At 33.7% G+C, this 25,803-nt stretch overlaps 1 protein-coding gene across 2 annotated transcripts in view; it reads left to right on the forward strand.

Annotated features, from left to right (window-relative positions):
* Positions 1-25,803, forward strand: part of LOC124369999 (talin-2) — a 142,469-nt gene that overhangs the window by 73,759 nt on the left and 42,907 nt on the right. For both annotated transcript variants that reach the window (XM_046828262.1, XM_046828261.1), the window contains exons 12-27: positions 5,690-5,778; positions 9,789-9,932; positions 11,566-11,674; positions 12,967-13,172; positions 13,294-13,408; positions 14,235-14,386; positions 14,766-14,959; positions 15,754-15,919; positions 19,013-19,243; positions 19,349-19,576; positions 21,042-21,308; positions 22,090-22,292; positions 22,466-22,589; positions 23,484-23,777; positions 24,471-24,610; positions 24,716-24,906. In XM_046828262.1, the coding sequence (XP_046684218.1) occupies positions 5,690-5,778; positions 9,789-9,932; positions 11,566-11,674; positions 12,967-13,172; positions 13,294-13,408; positions 14,235-14,386; positions 14,766-14,959; positions 15,754-15,919; positions 19,013-19,243; positions 19,349-19,576; positions 21,042-21,308; positions 22,090-22,292; positions 22,466-22,589; positions 23,484-23,777; positions 24,471-24,610; positions 24,716-24,906 (2,853 nt within the window). The remainder of the gene's footprint in view (positions 1-5,689; positions 5,779-9,788; positions 9,933-11,565; positions 11,675-12,966; positions 13,173-13,293; positions 13,409-14,234; positions 14,387-14,765; positions 14,960-15,753; positions 15,920-19,012; positions 19,244-19,348; positions 19,577-21,041; positions 21,309-22,089; positions 22,293-22,465; positions 22,590-23,483; positions 23,778-24,470; positions 24,611-24,715; positions 24,907-25,803) is intronic.

The raw sequence follows: 25,803 nt of genomic DNA on the forward strand, positions 1-25,803 counted from the left end.
AGGCTATATTCAGAGCAAGACAACCTCGCTAATGAAGTTTAAACGTATCCTCACAGAAAAACACAGTATTGAGTATTATGTTGAAATTGCATGAATATAAAAAAACATCTAAGCTAAAAAGGAAACCTTATTATGTGCTGGGTGTTTACAGACCACACTCTGCCTCACTTTGATGATGGCCCTTACACATATGAACTCAAGGTGGCTGGAAAGAAATTTCTAAATAACCAACAATGGAAATTTGTATTCTGGGGGACCTTAACGTGTGATAGTCGGACACAATCACAAGAGAAAAAACTGCAGTAAGGTGGAAATGCTTGCCACTTTCAACCATAACAAGGAATTCCTCTGCCCCCCAACCCAAGAATAACCTCCACCACCTGCGTACACTTCAATAGATGTTAGTAGGCACCGTGATCTGGACTTGGGGGATGGATAACGTTGATGTTATCTCATATACCTCCGCTTACTGATCATTCAGGACAGCTCTGCAAACTTGAAGTAGACTGTGAAACAAAAAGACCTATATAACATGACCTGAACTGATTTTCATACTTTCACAATCTCTTCAACACCTATCAAACCTCCTTGTCATTAAACTTCCTGGGAAACGAGTTGAGTCAGCACCTACAGTAGAAGAGGCATACTCAGTTTTTTTCATTAAGTACAAATTTACAACAGCACTATACATCACATGCCCCCTTAAAAAAATCAAGAATTAACAAAAGAAAACATAACGCTTTAACAACACAGAAGTAGATGAAACTGCGAGCAGACTTTCATAAGAGCTAATGAAAATGTGCACTCAGCAAAAAGGAAGAGGACAAATATTTAAGCTTTTTCAAAAGAAGAAGGAATATGAATATAGCTGCCGAATACTCAAAAAAACAAAGTGAGGATTAACAAAGAAAAATAGCTTGAGTCAAGTAAACAAAAGTAAGGCTGTATGGGAGATGTGTCAAACGAGTGAAAGTGAAAGCGCTAAAAAAAAGGACTCAGAAACCATTCTGGGCCAGCTTGAATAATCAATGGTAATACAGTTTAAGACCAGAAAAGAAATTGCAGAATACTTCAATGAATTCTTTGCGACTAAACAGCGGGAGGAATAATTCTGACCAAATAAACAAATTCTCCCAGAACATCAGTGATCGAGGAGAGGCCCAAGAAGATCATGACGGAAACAGCACTCAACGAATTCCAATTGGTAACATCAGAGGAGGTACTGAAAGTTATTTTCTTCTATGAAATCCAAAACATCCGACTGGCGTAAGATGGGATAAAGTTCAAAAATATTATAAAGTGTCTGCCAGAAAATGAAGTTTTGCATACCAATCGCCAGTATTGTATAAACAAATACCCTAGACCCAGGGTAAGATGTCCGAGAAATCTAAAAACTTCCAAAGTGTACCCTCTGCACAAACAAGGTAATTAAAAAGGAAGTGCAGAATTTCAGGCCCATCTCTTTAATTCATATCTACAGTGTCAAAAGTCATGGAAAAAGGACAATACTGACACGTCCTCACCACAGCAATTCTGGAGATTAAAATCGCAACCCCCTACCAGAGAGACAACATGGCATTCATTATCAGGGAAGATAAACCACTCAGTTGCCCTCCTTGATTTTGGTTGATGCACCTCATTGACAACCCCTTGAGGATGGGAAAAAATGTTTGTAGTGTTTTTCTAGATCTAAGCAAAGCTTTTCGTAATGCCTTAACCAACAGTATTATTAATTGACTAAAACTTAGCTCTTATTACAGGCATCAAGGGGTACAGCACATAGTCAGTCGAGTTATTTGAAAGTTACCTGCAGGTAGAAGGAACATAGTGGAGGATCAGACAGGTTACTTTGAGGTGAAATATCAGAGTTGAAAATCATCGTAACCGATGTGAAAATTAAAAGAGGTGTTTTCCTCAAGGATCATGTCCTTGGTCCTTGGGGGTACTGTTTGTGCTTTTCATTGGAGAACCTTCCCAAGAAGCACTATGGGGGAAGGGGTCTGCTATCCATGTGTCATACGCGGATTGACACTGTCCTCTCGTCACAAACAACAAGATCGGTGCAGGCACTGGAAATATGACACCTTACAACATTCCTATAACTAGAAGCTAAGCACTAACCTGCCTGAACAACAATACTTGATTTTCAATGCATCCAAAACCAAATGCATCTTATGGGGAAGTACATAAAGATTATGTATCTTTGCCACTGGACCTATAACAAGTGCTCTCTGCAAAGCATTTGGGTGTCACAATTGACAATCGTCCTCTCATGGAATACAACATTGTTAGACATAAATGTGTTTCCAAAACTCAGCACAGCTCTTTTTGTCTTTAAAGAGAGTTAAACACAATATCAGAACACCCAGAAAGCTACTAGAATCGCTTACTTTTGGCGCTTTTCGAGACACATGTTCGCTATGGAAATAGTGCTTTGGGGGGGCATCTTCTATCACCAACCTTCAGCGGCGTCCGTAGTTATGCAGAAAGGCTGTGCCAGTGTGCGAATCATGGGCTGATATTAAATCCTCCAAAGAAAGCCCTGTAAGAGATGCTTTTAAGAACGTGGGTCATACTCACAGTGGTTGTCCTAATTTACATTACGTGAGGTAGATATTAAACTTGGGCTATCAGACAAAACTGCTTGAGGAACCGTGTGATATCCATGAACCGCCAAACAAGACATGGCAATGACTTTCAATCTGCCACCCCACAGATCATCTCTGATTCGCCAAGATCCAACCTAATGCATGTTTGTGCCAGGTTTAGTACAACATGCTACCAGGAGAAACTATAAGAACCTTGGCCCACGAAGTTTTTGAAGAGGAAAATGTTCAACGTGGCTAGTTTGAAAAGACTGTATACAGCCCTAGAATGAATTTATGACCATCAACACCTACTAATAAAAGTTAACAAAAATGTTTTTAAACTTAATACTTTTTAAGATTTGTTGACGACTGTCTCTGTTCTTTGATGAATATGAAAATAAAGTCTATTGTTCGTATTGTCAAGTTGTCTAGTACATTAAAGTTATTGTTATTTTGACGATTTACAAATTTAGATATGTAAGTGGTGCGCAAATTTAAACAGCAGCTGGTAGTGCATCGTCCAATCATCTTGTTTCAAAAGTGAAAACAGCTAATATTTGAATATATCTGTTAGTTATTTCAGTGCACTATTTGCATTAAATAACTAATCATTATTAGATTTGAAGATATAAAATTAGATTTTTATTAATTGTGCCAAATTTCATTATTCACACACCCCTAATGTTAACGATATGTACTTATTTGAAACCACACAAATTGTTTAGGTTTATATTTTGATGTACTAAGCCACTAGATGAATGAACACTCAGAATCAATAAATAAGATCAGTTGAAATCAAACTGTTTTAATTGCAATTAACAAGTTCACTTATCAGTACAGAAAGTTCACTTGTAAACCACTTGGTGATCATTCATGAATACTTGAAGAATATAAACAGTCCAGAACAGTCTCCTTTGATTATAGACTAATGCCAAAAATGATCTGGTCTTACAAAATGTTGTGTTGACAAGTTGTACATAGCACGTTGCATTTCGTTAAGCACTGCCCTAAGGTAATTCTGTTCGCTAGACTCCTACACAATGCAGTAAGGTCCTTCCCACGATCTAGCAACATCTCGTTAAGAGCTTTAACTCCTCAATTAGTCTTTGTTAAAGTAAAATTATGATGGCTGCTAGTCTCATAAAGTCATAACCCTATTTTAAGGAAAGACTAAGCGAAGGGTTAAATTTCTTCATAGTCGTTTGTGTAGTTCGTCAACAAAATGTAATGTGATTGTTTGCCAGTTGAATTAAACAATCACATTGTTATACAATAGTTTTAAGTTGACACTAAGCATAATTCAGCCTGGAGCATGAGAAATAAGCACACGCACTGTTTTGATGTTTATTAAGAAATATTATCGGCCACGTTTGGTTTTGGTTATTTACTTGGGTCAAAATCTGGACAAATTCAATTTTAGTTTTGGATCGAGTTTGAAATCACATGCTAAAAATGCTTGTGGAACCCTGTTTGCTGTTATGGCAATAAGCATTCAACTATGTTAGAGCGGATGTACTGTATTTTGTTGTAGTAGTGGAGAATATAGAATTTGTACTTCAGATAACCTATTTAGGTGTATTAATTTGTTAAAATAATAGTTCAGCAAGATAATTGGTCAGATAGTTTCAAACAAAATGCTATGAATCATATTTTAAGGGTTACTGTAACATCATATTGAAGATTTGAATTAGTATATTCAGAAAGAGGTTATCCAAAAATTATATTGTAAAATTTACAAAATTTAAAGTTTTAGACTTTACCACCATGAAATTTTGTAGTTATTTCTACAATTTAATTTTTTTTATCACATTAAATGTCTGCAAAATTTGAGTAAATCAATATTAGGTGAATTGTTTGAAATCTCAGAAAAGAAAACTGGAAAAGTCAACAATCATGCTAGGTTTGTATGAAGCTGAGAGTCCAATGTCCGTATTACCACAGTTCAAATTTTGACCCATTTCACCTGTTATCTATTGATGTAAGCACCTGATGTTTTCAGCACAGTGTTTTATTTAATGTTTGTAAAAATATTTTTGTCTGCAAAACCCGTAATATTTATTTTGAAATTGCGTCTTAGTTTATGCAAATAAATAGATTTTACGAATAATTTTAATACCTCTATTAATGTTGAAGATAAAATTTTCTTTGAAAACTGTTATAATTTTGGACAAAACAGCGCAGTCTTTTATTGACATGGAAAATCTGAAAACTCTTGGTCCTAAAAAGTTTAAAGAACTCATGTCTATAAACATTATTAAATTAGAGGTTGAAAATGTTTATATTTGTGATAATGTGTGTGACTCTACGGATGATATTTAACTCAACTTCAACTATTGTTGCCATTCGATAAATACTCATTTTTAGTATTCACACTCTAATAAAAGTAATACAATTGTTATAAGTATGTCTTAAATTTTTATTTGCTATTGACTTCAAAAATCGCAGTTGCATTGATTCTTTTAAAACTGAATATCTCTCTTAACAAAGTGAAGGGTGCAATTCTTAACTTTGATATAAATGATGTGGTTATAAAAAATTCTTAAATACCAAATCTGTCAAATCTAAATATTCAAATCAGAGTTCCAAAAGTCAAAACGATTTCAGAGTTTTAAGAGCTGTAGGACTATCAGTCATGTTGGGATTTGTCCCTAAAAGGTAATTTTAAATTGTAAACTATTTACTCTACTACTTATTTAATTACGATAAAATTTTGCTTAATGTTTCATTTTATATGATTCATGAATATCTGAGCAACATTTTACTTAAATGTTATTGTTTGTCCTACAAAACTGATTTTTGTTTGCTGAACTATTTTATAAAGGTATACATTGTACAAAAAACTCAAAGTAAGTTGGATATCTGTTATGAATTGGACTGTTAAGAGTTTATCGTAGAAAAATCAGAAAACGCTTTGATCAAAAGTAAGAACGTAAAAACGCTTTGATCAAAAGTAAGAATGTAAAAACGTTTAAAATTAAACATTGTTCTTTAAGGACAAAGTTAATTCAGCCGACTTTAATATACTATAATTAGAGTGGAGGAATGAAGAGGCTGAGCTTGTACAGTGTATATAGTGTGGTAGTGTAGAGGTGGTGTTATAGGTGCCAAGCCGTACGGAACTGGTCACATGGGTGGAGCTCAGTTCACTACTCTCACTGGCCAGATCAACATTGCACATTCGCCATCAACGGTAAGCTGTCACCCCGCCCCCACCACTGTGCACTGCTGTACCCCCGCCCGCCCCACCCCCACCACTACAGTCACTCCATCATTTTGTTGGAGGACCCACCCCGTATACTTTGTTCTTTTGTCGTTTTCTCATCATATTATTTTGATCATTTTCTGGTGTTTTAAAACACGTTTTTGTAATTCGAGCATACAACATTTAGTAAATACTTTACTAGTATTGAATAATCAACAAGATTTTTCAGAGTACTCAAATTGAATACCAAATTGTTTTAGAACATCTTAAAGTATTTCTGTAGTTTAGCAATTTTTTATGGGTTTATACATTAAACGTAATAAAATTTTGACGTCCTACATCAACTAATTTAGAGTAATGATGAAATTTCAGTTCTGTTCATGTGGATGTTATTCTACCCACCGTTTACACATAGATCGTGGGATAAAAATTATATCTTTTTTTAGTGAATTCCTGTTTTATTTTTCAATTATTCCCTTAGCGACCTTCATTAGATTAAATTTTGTTTTTGTGAATACATGCTGACACAATATGTAGCTGCATAGTTATTTATTGTATTGATTAGAGAAGCATGGTTTGTAAGCATGTGGAAATCATCATTGTCTAATCTGTCCACCCATACATAAGAATTATACTCAATACTACATTAAGTGTATATAGTTTAGAAAGTTTGATCCATGTAGAGTGTTATTCCATTTATTAATTTTCTTAAAACCCATTTGTTGCATTTGAAAAGTATATTTTTGTAAAATATTGCATTGTTCCATTACGTATATACCTTGCTAACAGTATTTAATTTGATATCTTTTATTCAAACTTTCAGGCAAAGATTTTAGATTAGTTCATTCAAAGTCAAACTAAGACAAGTAATTACAATATGGACCTACACTAGACATACAAAAACTTCTGCTTTCTTGCTAACATTCTTAGAGATACCAAAGAATTAAAGTTAAACGCAAATAAATGTAAACAAACCACCAAAAGAGAACCTACAGGGTTTACTAATATAATATTATTAGAAAATTAATTAAATTATGACTTTATATAAATATAGAAAGTCCTTGTTGTTTTGAAGTTATTGAAATGATTAACATACGAATACTTAATAATTTTTTATTCAGTTAACTTGTCAGAATATCCAATTTTGACCTTTTGAGTCCAAATTTTGTAGAGACAAAATATGTGAATGGTTTGTTTGAGTGTGATATAAAACAAAGTTATATAAAAGGAAACCTTTCTTTCATTAAAAGTATTGTAAATCTAATTAATATATTTAGCAAAGGCTACAAGGCTTAAGTACTTAAAATGTATGGTTTCGAAGAAATTTTTAATTTTGTGTTATATTTTTAAAATTTGTATTTTTACTTACGTATGTAAGAGTAAAATCATAAGTTAAGACCCTGGAAATATAAAAATATTACGTCGTTTTAATTAGATTTCAGAAGACATACATCCTGATTATAGTATAATATCGGAAGATACACACATCATTATCAAGAGTATCAAAATTATACTACAAGACTACAGTACGAAAAATATGAAATTAATACAAACGTTGCCCTATTTTTAATATCATTACGCTATTTTTTAACAACTTCTAAACCATGTTGTTGAAACTTAGTAAGCATCAAGAAATAACTGCATAAATACAAATAAACTAAATCTCCACAATTTCAAACCTGTTAAAAATAATATAATAACAAAAATTTTTCCCCGCTTCAAAATAAATTAGTTACATTAAAAATTTTTATTTAATAAAATCATGTTTGCACACAGCAAAACCAAACTTACAGTGATGGCAAATCAGAAGCAGAGTTTCTGGAGTGGTCAATTTACAACCGTAAGTTCAAGCTGAAGCAATTTTCTTTTTTTTCTTTGTTTTCAGCTTTGAAAGAGTAATTTTTTCAGTTTCCTTTGATTGTGTAAATTGGGTATAAGTGCGGGTAAAGGTCTCAGCTGTTGTGATTAGGGATCTTGTACATGTAAAACACACAGGATCGGAGACAGGTCCCGAGGGGTATGGCAGTGTGCAGTTGTGTTCTCATGTGCTAGAATACTTACGCATTCCTATTTGTTTCATGCTGCTTTCAGAAGATGACAACTTCCTGTGGAGCAGAGTAGGTACAGACATAGTCAGTCTTATTTTTATCTTCCAAAACCAACTTCGGTCGGAAACCATGAGGTCATAATTATATTTTCGACCAAATGATTTATTTTAGTAGGGTCGAACAAAATTGTTTCTATTATATGTTTTGATCATTGGAATGAAGTGCACATATTATAGAAACGGAAAATTATACCTTTAAATGATTTATAAGTGAATACACATCTTATTCTGTGTAACCTTATGTTACCTTTTATAGATGAACGTTTTAGCATATTTTAATATCTTTTGTAAATTTGTTAAAAAATATTAAATCTCTCTTTTGAATAGAAGTTTTAATTTGGTTTGGATTTTTTTAAGAGTTTCAAGTGAATATAATGATTGTAAGTATGATTCTTTGAAAATACATTAGAAAATATGTCCAAACAATAAAAAAGTATAAAGATTAAAAAAAAACTGCTACAAAAACACAATGATACATATTTGTGAGGATTATTCGTTTATTAAATGAGATAATATTAACAGGAACCTGTGTTATTTTAATCTTGCTTGTTTATGTAATAACAGAGTGTTTAATGTAATTTTGAATTTTGCCATGTATGCATTTTTAAACTAAACTTCTGGTAATTTAAACATTGGGTGGTTAAATGTACTTAAGGCAATTCGTTGATTTAAAAAACATTGAAGTAAAACAACATTATAATAGTGATGTGTCAGATCCTTAATTTAATTCTCGGTTTCGCTCTTTTTTTTCTTTTGCTATTTTGCGTTTTGATCAGGAAAGTTCAGTATTATGACAAGTATCAGTGGAAAAGACCAAAATAAAAAATGTTCTTTACTTTCCCTTGTGAAGTAGTGTTATTTTGATTTCGTTTTCAAAAATTATACTGAAACGAGAATACACAGTGACAAATATACTTTATTGAATAAATCTAACAAGCTTATCTTTGATTAATAGAAATGATTATTTAAATAAATATGGGTATATTAAGCTAGGATTACATATTAATTTAAAGATTATTTTATGCATTGTGTTTCATCGTTAAAATTCACCAATATAATCTTTATTGGATATATTAGTTATGGTTTGGTCATAGTATGCTCACTTTGAAACAGACCCTAAAGTAAGCCTTCAACAAAATTTAAATTGCTGTAAAACAAATGTAGTTTTTCTGTGACATATACTGATATTTATTTAGCTAGATGTAGTATAAGCAAATAGGGTAAATGAGATAGGAAATTTCTCAGTGGTAGTCAGACCAAGATCGGAATCAACAAAATATGGATCTGATACATCACTAAAATATCAACATTTTGATGTTTGAATAGGCTGAATAAAACAGTAGAGTCCAATTGGTATTGTATTAAGTAGTTCAACTTTCTGTACTATTTATTATATATGCCTACCTCAATATTATATAAATAAATATGAAGAATTAGTTTAAAATGTTTGTCAACCGTTGTTGCTAACATTGTCATCTCTTCAGCTATATGGTGGAGGGCCTTGGTTACGGTAAACACATGCAATTATTCCCTGTCGCCATAGGCATCTTTTTGTTGTTGTCAGTATTCCATATGCTACCAACTAGCTGTAACCATCATCCTACACCAGGGTGTTATCGTGTTGTATTGAGTCCCAATTTGATTTGTCTGATTTTCTTAAAATAGAGTTAGTACATGCACACAATGCTACAGACTGGTATAAAACAGTGTTTCCAATGCCTTGGCTGAACCGCTTATTTTTTACTATAACAAGGATGACAGTTGAATATTTGGACTCTACTCTTTACCTAAATTTAAAAACCATTAAAATATTTAACGATAGTTAAGGGTCTGATTATAACGATAGATGGCTCTTCTCCCAATACAACATTGCAATTGTTTGGTGTCGCAGGTGCAACAAAGCCAGGTGACAAGTGTGCTGACAGAACCACAGAGAGCTCTTCTGTCCACCATCACTGCCGGTCACCAGGTGATCACCACCATCGAGAAGGAACTTATCTCCAAGGCAGAGATACCAGAGCTTGGATCTGACCCTGTTAGTACCTCAGATGTTTACAAAACACTTATGGCACAGTCTCTTATTTGAATCTTAACTATCTATAATTATCTAGACTCTGTTAACTTTTAGTTCCAAGTATTCTAAATTATTTTATTACATTTTAACAAAGTAAATTTCTTATACTCAGAAAATCTAATGAGTAATTATTTTTGTAATGTGAAATTTATTAATTTATTGTATAGGATTTTAAGTTGTTTTCAACCCAAACGAAAAAAAACAGTCTCATCATTTTATTCTCCACAAGTTTTACAAATCTAATCTCAAAAGTACCAACATTTCAGAATAACGTTATCATCAACGATACCAACAAAATATTCACAGCAACATGAACGAGGTTACACAGTTTTTCTGGTATGATTCTGGCGTAAGCTGACTGGTTGACTGATTCAACCAGCTTTGCTTAGCCGAATCCCAAGTTGTTTTTATGACATTATTTCAGAGTTTCAGGACAAAATAAATGTAATTTTTTTCATAATACTCGGAGTTGTAGCTGTTTAAAGCTTACTCATTGTGATGTTGTCTCATTAAGCTATTCTAATTATTCCTTATATTTTATTAAATGATACCTAATCTGTTTATTTGCTTGGATTATTTCTTTGAACTTCAGCTTTTTGGAAGGTTGTATTTTAAATTGAAATAAAAATGAGAAAGTGTTTTTCTTTAGCCAATTCTTTACTATTTTTCCAATTTTTACTAATACAGTAAACTTGTTAATTAGAATCTACATTCAGAAATTTTTAGGAATATTTTGCATTTGAAATTTCTTTTTGATTACATTTAGCTTAACTCCAAAATTCTTCACCAGTTTGATCTCTTAACACATTTACAATCGTGCCCAATGGGGTACACGTTGCTATATGCATTTGCTTACTGCATTTATATTGTTTGCCTTTCTTGATCATTTGTTAAATTTGATCCTGAGCTTAAATAGATACCTCGGACTATCGTTTACCTCATTGGGTGCATGATTGCTTAATTTTTAAGATAAATTAATCCTTTAGACACGCTTTGGGGTACACAGAGAAACATTGAAAAACATATTTAAAAAATGTGTTGTGCAAAATTGCTAAGCCTACATACTAGTCTTGTTATACTTAGATGTTTAACATTAAAAAATTACAGTTTTTGCAATTATTATAGAAAAATTCAACGGCAAATAAAAAAGTCTGGAAATAAGCTGTTGTCATGAACGTGTTAATGCTTATCAGTTTCTCAATTCTTTCTTACCTACGTGTGTACATTGTTCTAATTGCTTTTTACAATTGTTAATGCCTTGTTCTGACTAGTTTTAATGCAGCCTGCTTAGAAAAAAAGTACTAGGAAAACTTTCTCAAACCACTGAGTTTATATAATGTTCACTGTAAATGCTACTGTTCAACCTCTGTATGATTTTTATTTTATTTAGTTTGTAGAATAGTACATAGGTACATGTACTTTTGATTTGGCCATCTGGTGGCAAATAGACATTGTCAATACTGGTACAAGTCAATAAACATGATATGATTTGATTTCACTAATTCTCTTTGTGGCACAAAATGTTTGTAGTGAACAATGGTAGCATATATTTATAACAATAATTTGGCATTAAAACTGTTCTTGTTCTGTGTAGGCCTCTTTGAAATGGAAGGAAACAACTTTGGACACCAACAAACAAAATGTGAGCTCCCAGCTGGCAGCCATGAACGCAGCCACTGCACAAGTTGTCACACTCACCTCTGGTCAGTCCTCTCTTCACTTTACTCATCCATTCAGCTCAATAAACATTTGCTTTAGTTACAGGTCTTGGAAAAGATTTGGTACAGATAGTTCTGAAATGCTTTTTGAAAAGTGTTGAGCAATTTTATAAATCTGTCTAAGTACACTTTAACATTAGTGTTTATGAAGATAGGTTTTAAATTTCCCTCACAAAAAAATTTCTCACCGCCCTCCATGTAGTCATCATCAGTAAAAGACTGCACCAAAATCCTGGTGGTATTTTGATGAACAGGTAACCACTAAATGAGATCAATGGGATCTTATATTGATTTTATATGGTTCAAGTAATCTATTGATAATTGATAAATGTTACAAATATTCAGTTGTTGCAAGAGCTGTATAGGAGTGGATAAATTTATTTTGGAAGATGATAATTTTTACCGCAGAGGACAAAGATTTTGGTATTCTAAGCAAAACCTCAGCAATTTTTTAAGACTGGGTCTTAACCTTAGTCTTTACACCGTGAGTGAATCTTATAGAGACCCAAATAGTCAAGTGCCTTACATTGGGTTAATTCATTGAATTTGGACAATATGCAACAATCAGACGGTGTGAACCAGTCACTGCATAATCTTCATCTAAGAAGATCAACAACGTGCATTTCTAACAGCCAGATTGTTTTGTTGCAGGGTCTTTTATTGTACTGTATATGACACGTCCTCATTATTACGTTACTCTTGCACTCTTTATGTTCTCGGAAATTAAATTAAATTAACTGAGAAATAATTTCCAATTCATAAAACGCACCTTTTGACTTTGTCACGGAAGAAAGTGAAATTTACTAAGAAGTTAGCCATCTTTTCTCAGTTGACACCTTTCCCCTGTTGTTAAAATTATTATAATATTACTTTACAGATACTCTCTTACTATTTTAAACATTAGATTTATTTAGCTAAAAAGTAAACCACTGCAACATCCTTAAAAGTTTTAAATTGATTTGATACAAATTTTTATTGATTATTTTTCAAACCAAAACATTTATGTGTCGTATACAAAAATTATTCATTTTTAATCAAATCAACGGTCTAAATAAGATACAATTTTTTATCTGACTTGGATCATGTTTGAGTCAAATTTAATTGAAACCAGATCCAAAATAGTAATCTCCATAAAACATTGACAAATGAAAGTAAACCCCTGTAATAATAAACTGAAAACACCTATACAAAAATTGAGTAAATAAGATGACAGCTATATTTGTTCATAATTGAGTGGAAGCAACAATGTGAGGTATTTGATAATGTTGTGGCAACAGGGTCAGTGGACGAAGTAGACCACACGGCAGTAGGCGCTGCTATCACCACCATCACCAGCAACCTGCCAGAGATGTCACGCGGCGTGCGCATGCTGGCTGCTCTCATGGACGACGAAGACAGTGGGGACAAGCTGTTGGACGCAGCTCGCAAACTGTGCACTGCGTTCAGTGACTTGCTCCGAGCCGCAGAACCGGAAACCAAAGAGGTTAGCGTTTTAGTCACAGTGACCTGTATTATTTTTTCCTTGTACATTTTTATCTCTTGTATATTTCATGAACAAATGTAATAGTACCTATGACATAAACTAAAGAGGATTTTTGTTACAGCCTCGACAGTCACTGCTGAACGCCGCCAGTCGCGTAGGTGAGGCTTCTCATCGTGTATTGACCACTATCGGAGACGAGGACGAGGAGACGCGTGAAATCCAAGATACCCTTCTAGGTATATAAAATATATTGCTTATTTAGTCCATATACCGATAATTAACTACTCCAAATAACTGTGTGATGAAATTACCATATTTATTTGGAGTCTTGTGTTGTTTTTCATTGTGTAAGTTGAAAAAACTACATTGGTTAGAAGTTACATTCTTATTTGAAATACCCAAAAGAAGATAATTAGTACCATATATGTCTTGTCAAGAATTTAGGATATCAGCTGTATGATAAGACAACTGCTTTTGGTATGGACATATGGGGTGTTTGTTGTGTGTTATCGTTTACCGTTTACTGTTACCGTTTATCGTTAGTAAAGGGATCATCAGCTCTCCCCTTAAAAGTGTTAAAAATCAACATGCAGTATTCATTATTTTAAAGCCTCTAGTTGCTTCTTTAGATAACAAATTTGAATATGAAAATCTTTTGTTTAATGTTTTGAAGAGATGAGTTGCCTTAAGCTCCCAAAGTCTCCTCTGTGTAAAAAAATAGAACCTCATGTTATTGATCTTTAATTTTTCGTAGTAGTTGAGAAAGGGTTTATGATCCGAATTATTTTATTGTTTCAATAGTATTATATGGAAAGACTGTATTTAAGTGAGTGATTATAAAATTCAATTGGTTTATTACAAATTTATTTTTACGTTTGTGTAGTGACTTCAAATGTTTGGAGGTATTTTGATTTTTCACTCGTGTTACAAATTAATTTCTTGATGAGGTGCCATACATTTTTATGGAGCAGTTTATGTTTGCTTCTTCCATTAAGATCGAATAATTACGTCAGCACATTATTTTTACTTACATTGTATTTTACTTGTGTTGGTGATATTTAGGATTGGCGAAGGGAGTGGCCAATACGACAGCAGCTCTAGTGTTGCGGGCCAAGTCTGTGGCAGGGACAATGCCGTCGGACCAGCAAAACACAGTTATCACCGCAGCCACGCAGTGTGCTCTGGCCACCTCTCAGCTGGTCGCCTGCGCCAAGGTTAATAATTTATTTATGGAAAGTAATGAAAAAAAGAATTACTTTGTTGATCTCAATATATTGAACTTATACAAACGAGTTATTTTTCACTGCTATAAATTCTAACTTCTTAATAATTTGTCTCTCCTCAGTGACAAAGTGTGTGGATTATAAATCAGAAAAAGGTGCATTCTATGAATTGGAAATTGCTTCTCAGTTAATTTAATTTAATTTCCGAGTACATAAAATAAAAGAATTCATCGCAGTTATTTCCCAACTATATTTTCCAAATGTTTATTTCCGTTTTCACTATCATCACGCAATAAAAAATCAAAATATGAAGTTGAGAAGTGTACGAGATGCGTTACTGAATGTATTTGTGTGTTTACGAACATTGTAGGTAGTGGCGCCGACTCTGCACAGCCCGGCTTGTCAACAACAGCTGATGTCTGCAGTACAGGAAGTGGCTCGCTCTGTCGAGGGCTTGGTGCAGATCTGTAATGAGAGCTGCCAGGATGAACACCTGCTCAAGGAGCTGAGCAAGGCAGCGGCCGAGGTCACCCGCACGCTCAACCAGCTGCTCAACCATATCAAGTTAGTATCAGAACATTGTTTGGGTCCCCACGTATCAATTCTAGGATATATGAAATCAAACTTAAATAATTATTTTAATGGGAATTCATATACCATTTGATCATTAACAGGCTGTAAATGGTAAAAATTTAATCAAAATCGTAAAATAGTTCAAAAAAATAAAAAGAATTATTTTTGTAAAACCCAATTTTTAATTTATTTTCAAATTTATTAAAAATTAAGATTTTCCTGGATACATTTTATTAGTTTAACTTATACTAATTTGATCAAAATCTAACGATCTATATAGTCGCCATTCAATTTCATTTCAGGTTAAAATATAATATGATCTTTCATAGCTTTTAGAGTTTTAGAATAATTTTAGTTTGTGTCATTCTATTGAACGTTATTAGGCTATATAAGTAATAATAAGTTAACTAACAAAATTTATATTTTACCAAAAACATTGTAAAATTTAAACATAGAAAATATCAAAAAATCCAAGACAAATCTGTATATCTGCTAACTACATCCACCATAATTGGTCACTATTGGTCCTCTCATTTGGTCACAACTGATGCTTAAAACTTATTTGAACAGAACAAACAATTATGAAAATCCCTCTTTACCTAGGTTCCAAAACAAATATTCCCTCTGGAGACCAAAATTTAGATTTTTTTTACCATCACAATGCTTTTTCCTATATGGATGATGAGGTAAAAAATGAATTTACCAAAAAAAATTGACTCATGAATCGTACAGTATGATCATAACTGTGCTTGTATTATAACTGGATCTTGTTATGTTAAAATTAGATTGAGCAGCCGAGAAAGAGCGAAAGAAAGTATTCAGGAGAGCTCTGTGGAGACAATACTGGTAGCCACGGACAGACTGTTTGCTTCAACTGGGGATGCAGGAGAGATGGTCCGCCAAGCAAGGGTACTGGGTCAAGCTACAGCTCAGCTCATACAGGCCATCAAGGTACACATCATTACAAAGTGAACCACTATGCTATTGCTGTCAAACCTTACATTTTCTCTTTTATCAACAAAAATTAATGATACGTTTTTAACCCTGAAGTTGTTAGTCGTTTGTTTTGATGATATTTAGGTCATAGTCATTCCATAATATGTACAAGATACAAAGAATAGCGTCACTACAATAAAACTAAATACTAATATATACATTTAATAAAACGGTAACATTAGTTCATTTAAATGATAAAACATACATCTTAAAATTTATCTTCAATTCCTCTTTAAATGAATTAATAATTGGTTTTTGTATTGAAATATTCCTCAAAAGAATATAGAGACAAATTAGTTAAATAATCCTTTACTTTTTTTTAATTTTAACAGATCTGTTTCCATTATACATTTTTTTGGTAAATTATGTAAATATCTCGCACCTCTGTAATTTGTTTCCTTTTTGTAAAATTCGAGATTGTGTTGATCGATATGTCTATTAAAACAAGTATTATATGTACGTTTATTAGTTTTTAGTATAGGATCAAAAAATTGTTTTACATAAATTATTGATTCAAATATGTGTAAACCATATACTGTCAGAATTCCGAGTTCAGAAAAATATGTTTTAACAGAATCTGTATATCTTAAATGTTTCATGACTCTCAAAGATTTTTTTGTAGGACCAACAACCTACCTAAATTGCTTATCGTTGTTGCTCCATAAATGCTTATTCCGTAAGCTAAATGTGAGTGGATCAATGAGAAATATATTAATTTCATTGTATGTAAATTGCTAGTTTTTGCCATTTGTCGCAATGCATATAGACCAGTAGACGTCTTATTGGTAACATGATCTACATGTTTATCCCAAGCTAAATTTTTATCTCTTATAAGTCCTAAAAACTTTGTGTGGTCTACTTGTTTAACCCTTTTAGTGCCAGACAAAAAATCAAAAGTTGGTCTGAGAAATGCCAGTGATTTTTCACATAATACTACGGAAGGATGCCAGGCCTATTTCAGCCGTTTTGCAGTGTTTTACTAAAAAAATTGTAAAAATTACAAATATTGAGATATTTTCCTAATTTTTTCATTGTTTTGCAGTAAAATAAATTCCCTTATAAAAAACTATAAAGCAAATTATATTTCCAAATGTAATTAACTTAAAAAAATTTAAAAAAGTAGACATTTTACTTACAGTTTTTATATTTTTCCAGTTTTACATGAAAAATAGTACTTAAAAAATTATTTCACTATAACACATACTATCACTTGAAAGAGGAATTAAAACTGAATACTCACATAAAAAGTTTTGATTAATATTTCAAAAACCAAAATAATCATGTTAATTTTTTTAGAAAGTTACATTTCCACTTTTTTGTGTTATTAACACTATTTAGCTTCTTTATAAAGCTTATAATATTTTCCACTATGAAACCATTAAAAACTGTCTGAAACTACTTTCTACTTAAAAAATAATGTACACTTTGTAAAATATCAGAAAAAAAAATTTACACACTTTTTGTACATAGATATTATAGTTAGGCGGTAACACAAATATGGTTACTTGTCACTCAAAGCACCATCACTCAAATCATCTGATTCTAATACAGCAAGAACTGTATTCTCGCTAAGTGGAGATCGCGAGCGTTTCATTTTATTAAAGTTTACTTTTTACGTTAGTAAAACATTGTTAGTAAACTATTTATCAACAAACTAAACACTGTGGAAGCAGGAACACAAACAACCAAACACACAGGTTAGACGTGAACTATCAGCTGACACAACTTTGTCTGATGCAACAACCACGACCATTTCTATCATGGCTAAACAAACACCTGACTAACCTTACGATATTACTATTATTATTTTTTTTATGTAGATTGGTTCATTCTGATTGTTTGTATACCAACAAATTTATAACAAGTTAAAAAATGATTGCGGTATGACTTTTACTCCGAACGTCCATATATACGGACGTCTGCATTCTTCGGTAGTTGTATATACGGATGTTGGCACTAAAAGGGTTAAGTCTGTCATTGTCTAGAAAAATGTCACAGTTTAAATTTAATCTGGATTGCTTTGTAGAAAAAGAAATATAATTAGATTCATCTGAAGTTAATAAAAAATTATTTTTGTCAAAAAAATCCTTAATCCTACTTAGACCAATATATGATGAAATTTCAATATTCTCAAGCTTCCGACCAGAAAACAAAACATTTGAGGTACAATTGAAATGACAAAGAGTTGTTTTATCAACACATAAAGTATTTTTGTCCTTATTGATCCTTCAAATCTGCTATTATTTATGATCATTTTTCGTTGTTTCTTTAGAGTCACCGTTGCCATTCTCGTCTGCATACTGAGTACACTGTGTTCTTATTTTCATTTGGTAAAATATTTATTTCAGTAGTTTGATTTGGTATATTTATTACCGGACAAAACATAAATATAGTTCGATTTCATTGTGTGAATGACGAGTAATTGTTTATTTCTATTGCAACTTTATTCAAATGTTAGTGATTTGACTGTAAGCGTATTAGAGTCTATCTCACTCGCCAAATAATGTTTGTTGTAAAAACTACATAGAACTATATATTTTCTGAAACTAGACATTTTTCTATCTTTTAGTTATTTTGGAATTATCAGTTTCTAAATTTGTATTTAGTTTGCTATGCATAGTCTCCCCAAAATTACGTAAATTAAAAATTTTAATTTCAAGACATACCTAATGTAAAATACATGTAGAGCAATGAGATATATTTATTAGTAGGTTATATTATTCTAATACAGGTACAGGTATTATGTAATAAAGCAATATATTCTGAATAAAACTACAGGAATTTTAACTGCCAGCTCCAGGGTTAATCTATTTTAAAAAGTAGAGCAGAACATTTGTGTAGATTTTGCATTATTTTTGTGTGTAAACCAAAATTTTTGTAGTTACAATCTGCATTACAAAAAATCTTAACCAAAAAACTTTAAAATATAATGATTATTTTATTAACTTCATCAAGAAGCAATTAAAACTCATGATGAAGGAGTAAAAAATTGGTCTTGCATCAGAGTTTAGATTGATACACTGTAATTATCGTTGATTTATTTGTCAGGGAGAAGCAGATAAACAGCCGGACTCTGAGATTCAGAGGAGGCTCCTGGCTGCGGCGAAGGTTCTAGCGGAGGCCACAGCTCGAATGGTGGAAGCAGCACGTCAGTGTGCTAGCAATCCTCACGACACGGCACGCCAACAACATTTGCGTCACACTGTCGAGGAGTTGCGTGCCGCTACTACTCTGGCTGCCACACCTGCTTTACGCAAGACACTCGTCACTCGTTTGGAGGTAAAACATTTCCGTAGTAGACGATGTCAAATAGAGAGTTATTTTTTTCATAGAGGTCAATCCTTTAAATTTTTTTGGAGACTAACTGAATTTTTTTGTATTCAGAGCGCAGCAAAGCAAGCAGCAAGTACGGCGACACAGTGTATCTCAGCTGCTCAAGGGGTCACTCAGCACAACACCAACAGAGCGGCACAAGAGGAGCTACACGCTGACTGCAAAAGCCTGGCGGAAAATATACCCAGCCTAGTACAGGGAGTGAAAGGAACAATCGCTCAGCCCGACAGCGCCACTGCACAACTGAATCTGATCAGCGCCAGCCATCAGTTCCTCCAGGTCAGGCCGAGTGTGCTACCTCAATCTTTTATACCAAAATGTTACTAAAAGCGTTGCAATATCCTTATAGATTAACAATAGTTTATTGGATCCATGTGTGATGACTGCCTTATCAGTAATGTAGTCAGCAAGTTTCTGTTTCTGTGTGTTTCTGGTGACTTCCTGAATGGTCTATGGACTGATCCCACCATCATCACAGTCCGCTTAATGTCTCAACAGACACAAGTTGTCGGGAAAGTTTCTGCTGTGTGTGTGGCAGCCTAGTCTAGTTTCGCTAGGATGTGTTAGCTCCATTGTAATATCTCTTCTCGCTGAATTCATTTTGGTAGAACTTGTAATTTTCAAAGCACACAAATTCATCTGTGTTACTCGTAAAATTTGTTACTGTACATTGGCAGCCTGTTTCTATGGTTGGCAATTATGTCAATATAAAGAGCTCACTAGCTTATGATAAATTCTTCTGAAGCATCTGAATGCAATTGTGTGAACCTGTTTTGTGATGCCCTAGATAAAACGAGAGATGTCATGGAATTGTTTAAATTTGGTATTAAAAGTACTTGATAGTTGAGAACTGATCGAGCTCCCCAAGAGCTGGTTGACAACTTATAAACTGTTTCCTTTTTAAATGATCCTTTACACTTTTCTCGTGGTAGACCACTTAATGATTGTCACCAAAAGCACAAACATGTAAAGCGAGTAAAAAGTAATTTCGGAATTAAAATTACAATCTTTGTGTTGGACCAGATCTAGAGACAGTAATAAAACCAAATCAAAATATTCTTTATTCATACTGTATTACATAAATACAATTGAATGGTGTCAAAAACGTACAAATTAAGACCATGTATTTATGATCTTTTACTAAATTAAAATAGAGTACCGCACAGTATCTTCACAGTCCATTGAATGAATAAAGGGTTTTACATATTAAATACAATTTTAGTTTGTTTTTAAATTTTGAAAAAGAAGATTCTGATTGTATATTTTCAGGTATTTTCTTGTAAAAGTTAATTCCAGCATATTGTGGTTTATTTTTAAAAAAGTGCCAATTGATGAGAAGGAGTAGCCAATTCGTCTCTCTGTCTTGTGTTGTACTGGTGATTAGTACCATTAAGTATTTGCTCTCCGATTCTTGGCCTGACTGACAATATTACTTCATAAACATATAATAGCACATAAACAGTAAGAATCTGTTGTTCCGCAAATTTTTCCTTTACTGAGGTTTATGGTTTTAGATTCAATATAATTCTTATTACCCTTTTTTGTGTACTTTTAGAATTGAATCAAGATTTTTAGAAGTTGTTGCTCCATGTAAAGATATGCTAAAATAATTGTGGAGTGTACGTAAGAAAAATAAATCATTTTTAAAGTTTTATAATCACACAGATATTTTAATTTAATAATGGTAGTTGAAGTAATTGTGGTAGTTGAAGCAGTGAGCGTTAATTCTAACATTACATTGCAGCCTGGAGGTCGGGTGGTATCCAGCTGCCGTGGGGTGTTACCGACAGTGACAGACCAATCAGCAGCCTTGCAGTTGTCAGGCGCATCGGCATCTCTCAGTACAGCACTGGGAGAGCTACGCACTGCCGCCGACCGTGCCAAGGAGGCCTGTGGCTCCGTTCTGGAGCTGGATGCCGCCACGGACATGGTCACTAGTCTACGCGAAGAGACCATCCAGCTGCAACACGCCGCAGAGAGAGGCCAGCTGCGTCCCCTGCCGGGAGATATGGTTCGTTATTATTGTGTGTTTTTCTATTCCTAGTTTCTTTTGTGTTAGTCTTATAAAGTCTAACCGAAATTAATATCACAATACGTACAATACTTAAATGTGAGGATAAAGATTATATTAATTATTCTGTTTGAATTGAATTCTTCAATATCTTGAATCTCTTCTTCCTGGAAAACAAATTATTTTCTTTAAAAGAAACACACAATTCTCCAATAATTTTAAATTTCTTACACAAAGCCTTTCGACATCTATGATGCCATTGTCAGGTGTGAATCAAACCTGACGATGGCTTCTTGGATGTCGAAAGGCTTTGTGTAAGAAATTAAAAACTATTGGAGAATTGTGTGTTTATTTAAAGAAAAGAAAAAATTCTGTTTAAAGTTCTGTACATTTTTTCAAGTAAAAACAGTTTTTTTCAAGCCACATATAGTAATTTTTTATGAAATACAGTAAAATTTTGAACAATGATTTATTTTTCAAAAATACACTCATTTTTACATCATGTAATCGGAACACAACAGCTTTGATATAAAAATGAATCGATAACCATATTTAAATAAACAGCTGATTGAACTGTCAACTGTTGTAAGTAAAAAAAAAATCTACGCAACTCCTGAATTTCTGTCAACAGTGGTTGTAATCATAACATACAACTCTAAAGGCGAGTTAAGGTAATTTTTCTACATCCAGTCCAGATGTAGGTGGACAATCTCTTTATGTCAGTCTACCTTTATGAATTGAGCTATGATGACTTATAACGAATACTCCATTCTGTTTGCAGGTTGATTCAGCCAGTGTTCATCAAGTAGGCAGTGCTGCGAAGAACGTGAATGCCAACATCGCACAGGTGGTAAGTGCAGCCACACAAGGCAACGAGATGTATACCGCACTAGCTGCTCGTGACACGGCCAACTCTCTGCGCGACTTCACCAACGCAGTTCGTGTAGTAGCGGCCAGCACACAACACAAGGAGACTCAGCAAAGGTACAGTGTATTACACCTTCCTCCATAATTTTCCTGTCCTTTATTAAATCCAACTGTACAAGGAAGAGACTTATCGTCTTTTTTTACTGGTATTATAACTGGAGGTAAACATTTGTATTCTTTTGTTTTATTGCCATCTCGGCTTTGTATTTATTTAGTTTTGTTTGTTGCAGGCTGGTGATTTTCACAGAGAAAGTACTGGAAATGTCACTGATTCTGATTGAGGAAGCAAAGAGAACTTTGCACGACCAGTCCAACCTTGATAACCTCAACCAGGCTGCAAAGAAAGTTACCCAGGTACTGAATTGTTAAGTTTATATCGAAGTCTTTCAAGTTATTTTATATATTTTTAAGTCCTTAAACTGTTTTTTAGTAGTCAATACAAGATCTAATACAATCAAGATATGAGCTGTTATTTTTGGTGCACTCAGGTATTTATTTAAACTCACATTTTGCTGATATTTATATAACACAAAAGTCCGTGTAATGCTGACAATATTGATATTACGTCAGAACACAGAAATGCCCTTGTGATTCACATGTTCATATGTGTTCACATCTTACCGTGCTGCTCACAGAAATTATTTTCAATTTGGCAGTTTCAAACGTAATCCTGAAACCTATTGAATGTAGCCTGTTTCCTACTCAATGTCAGGATAGCAAATTAAAATTAATTGACATTTTATGATGGTATTTGGCGTAAAAACAACGATAACGCAAGATTAAGTATGACACTAGACGAATCTATCACTTTGTGCAGACTAGGTAAGAACTGGAACTAGTATTTCACAACCCTCGACTGGATTAACTTGGAGAGTAAACATAAATCTGGCACACTTAAACTTTGTAGCTAGTCCTCATGGCTACCTTGTTTTAACCACTCTTGAAAAAAGAAGAAACATTTAATTTTCATTCCAAAATTAAGATGCATCCAGTCTAAATGGAAAAAATTTGATATATTTTAGTATTCACAGCTATATATCTTCAATATGCCCATTTTCTAAGCAATCAACGTAATCTAAATAAGAGGTATAAAAATGTGATGTGAAAAGTATGTTTACTAATCAGTTTCTTTTGCTTACTTTGTACTCAGTAAATAAATTGGTAAGATTTTCTGGCTTCACATATATTAGTCCTTAATAAAATAAACAAAGTTGTCTGATCCAAGTATTTTGTTTGAATTTTTCACAGTCCCTGAACGACTGCATCAGTGTACTACCTGGTCAGCGAGCGGTGGATGCTGCGATAGATACGATCCACGCGGCATCAGCTGCCCTGGACCGTTCGGATTTCCCACCATCAGACAAGCCGTACGGACAGCTCCAGGCCGAACTCAACTCTGCAGCAGCAGGACTCAGTGATGCCAGCACTGAAGTGGTTTCATCGGTCCGGTCACCTCAGCATCTCGAGAAGGCGTCCAACAAATTCGGGAATGCTGTCGGTGACATCCTCGGTGTGGGAATGGAAATGGCTGGTCAAACTAAGGTAGGTGGAGATCTGTAAAAATGTAATCATTATGTGGTATTTTATCAGTAAATGTGTTGCAAGTACTTAGTTTTCGCGTTCAGACTTTTCGTTTTCAAATTATACTAGCCTGGACATGATGATCTTACTACTTGTAAATATCAGTGTCAGTTTACTTACTTATAAATTCCAATGACTAGGACACAAAACTAAATCAGAAAAGTTTTTCTATTGCTTATATGTGTAAAATAAAAATGCACTACAATAGAGAATATCATTATTATACACCCAATGCATTATATACTTGAAATTGGCCTATGGAACACTTTGTTTTCCTGAGGGAAAAAGACGGTTTGTCGTCCCCCGCGCGCTTAGTCCTAAAGAGGACCTTTGCGCCTCCCTTACTTATATTTGTGTCCTCAGAATCTAAGACTTAAAGAAGCCGATCAGATTTGAGGGCTCCTGTTCTATGGAACTGAGGAGATATGCTCTCAGGAATCTTTTCTAAATTTTTGAAATGGCAGGACAATTTAACCAAATATGCTCTGCTGATTCCTCCTCTTCTCCACAGAGTCTACATTCGTACATTCACTACTCATAAGATGTTTCCTTAGGGGACCATTTCCTGTCAACATCCCTAATATCAGTCTTATATCCTCCTTACTCGGGAACACTTTAAGACTATTAATAAGGACCATTATTAATTATTTGCAGGACACGGAAGTGCGCGGGCAGATGGTGGTGTCTCTGAAGAATGTGTCGATGGTGTCCTCCAAACTTCTTGTGACAGCCAAATATGTGGCAGCAGATCCAGCCGCCCCCAACGCCAAAAACCAGCTCGCTGCTGCTGCCAGGTATCTATGGGCCAGTTTCTTTCATCAGTAATTACAGCACTGTACATCATACAAGTTAGACTTAGTTATCAACCATTTGCTAACACTGGCGGTTTAATGTGGCAGGGCCGTGACGGACAGTGTTAACTACCTGGTAGATGTGTGCACCTCAGCCGCTCCAGGACAGAAGGAGTGTGACAACGCAATACGCAACATCCAGGCCATGAGACCTCTCCTGGACAACCCCTCCGAGCCCATCAGTGACGCCTCGTACTTTGACTGTCTGGACACAGTCATGGAGAAATCCAAGAGTCTTGGTTAGTGTTTTAGCTAAGTACTTAAAAAAATTCAGAACATATGCTAAACGTATTTCAATAATGATAAGTTAAAATTAGCTGGATGTTTATGTTGAATCTTGAATCCTACGAATCTTCAAAAAAGATTCAGAACTGAGAATTGATTAACAAGATTCGACTATTGCTTTAATTGATAGACAAAAGTCACAATTATCCCTACACAAATTCATTACCCTAATTATACATGCCTTTTTAGCGTGCATAATGATGATTCAGTATTAAAGTCAATTCAATACAAACTGAGCTGCAATTCATATGCTGTCTTTAAAAAAAATTAAGTTTGATCATAGTAGGTGCCTGTTAATGTAATAAGTAATTAATTGAGAATGGTGGTATCTAACCCAGCATTTATTATAAAATAAAAAAAATCTTATATTTCCAAACTTTTAACTTTCATACTACAGATATATTTATCCACTTCATGTAATTCACATGACTTGTATTTTAAAGTGAGTGAAAATACTTAGTCATAAATATTTTATTAAATTCCACAAGTACTAGAAATGTAGGAAGACAAGTTGGTGATTTGGCAATGCTGTGAGTAAGCTGGAAAAATAGTGATAGTCGTATCTTTCTTATGTCAAACTACTTAATACTGAGTAATTTCAACAATGCAAAATAGTGATGCGTACTCTCGTCTATCTGTAGTGATGGTCGTTTGATATTGTCAGTCATGGAAACAGAAGTGCCTGAGCCAAAGCGAGTTCTTATATAACGTGAGCATAATCTTTTTTGGTTATTATTTAAAGACGATACCTTCTAAAAGTAATTGCCAATTTTTAATACGCAACCGTTTTAAAGATTAATACTGGTTATAAGAATTTATTCACAATTACTTAAAGAATAGTTTGAAATGGT

The sequence above is a fragment of the Homalodisca vitripennis genome, chromosome X (genome assembly GCF_021130785.1).
Source record: "Homalodisca vitripennis isolate AUS2020 chromosome X, UT_GWSS_2.1, whole genome shotgun sequence".
In the NCBI taxonomy this organism is placed as follows: Eukaryota; Metazoa; Arthropoda; class Insecta; order Hemiptera; family Cicadellidae; genus Homalodisca; species Homalodisca vitripennis.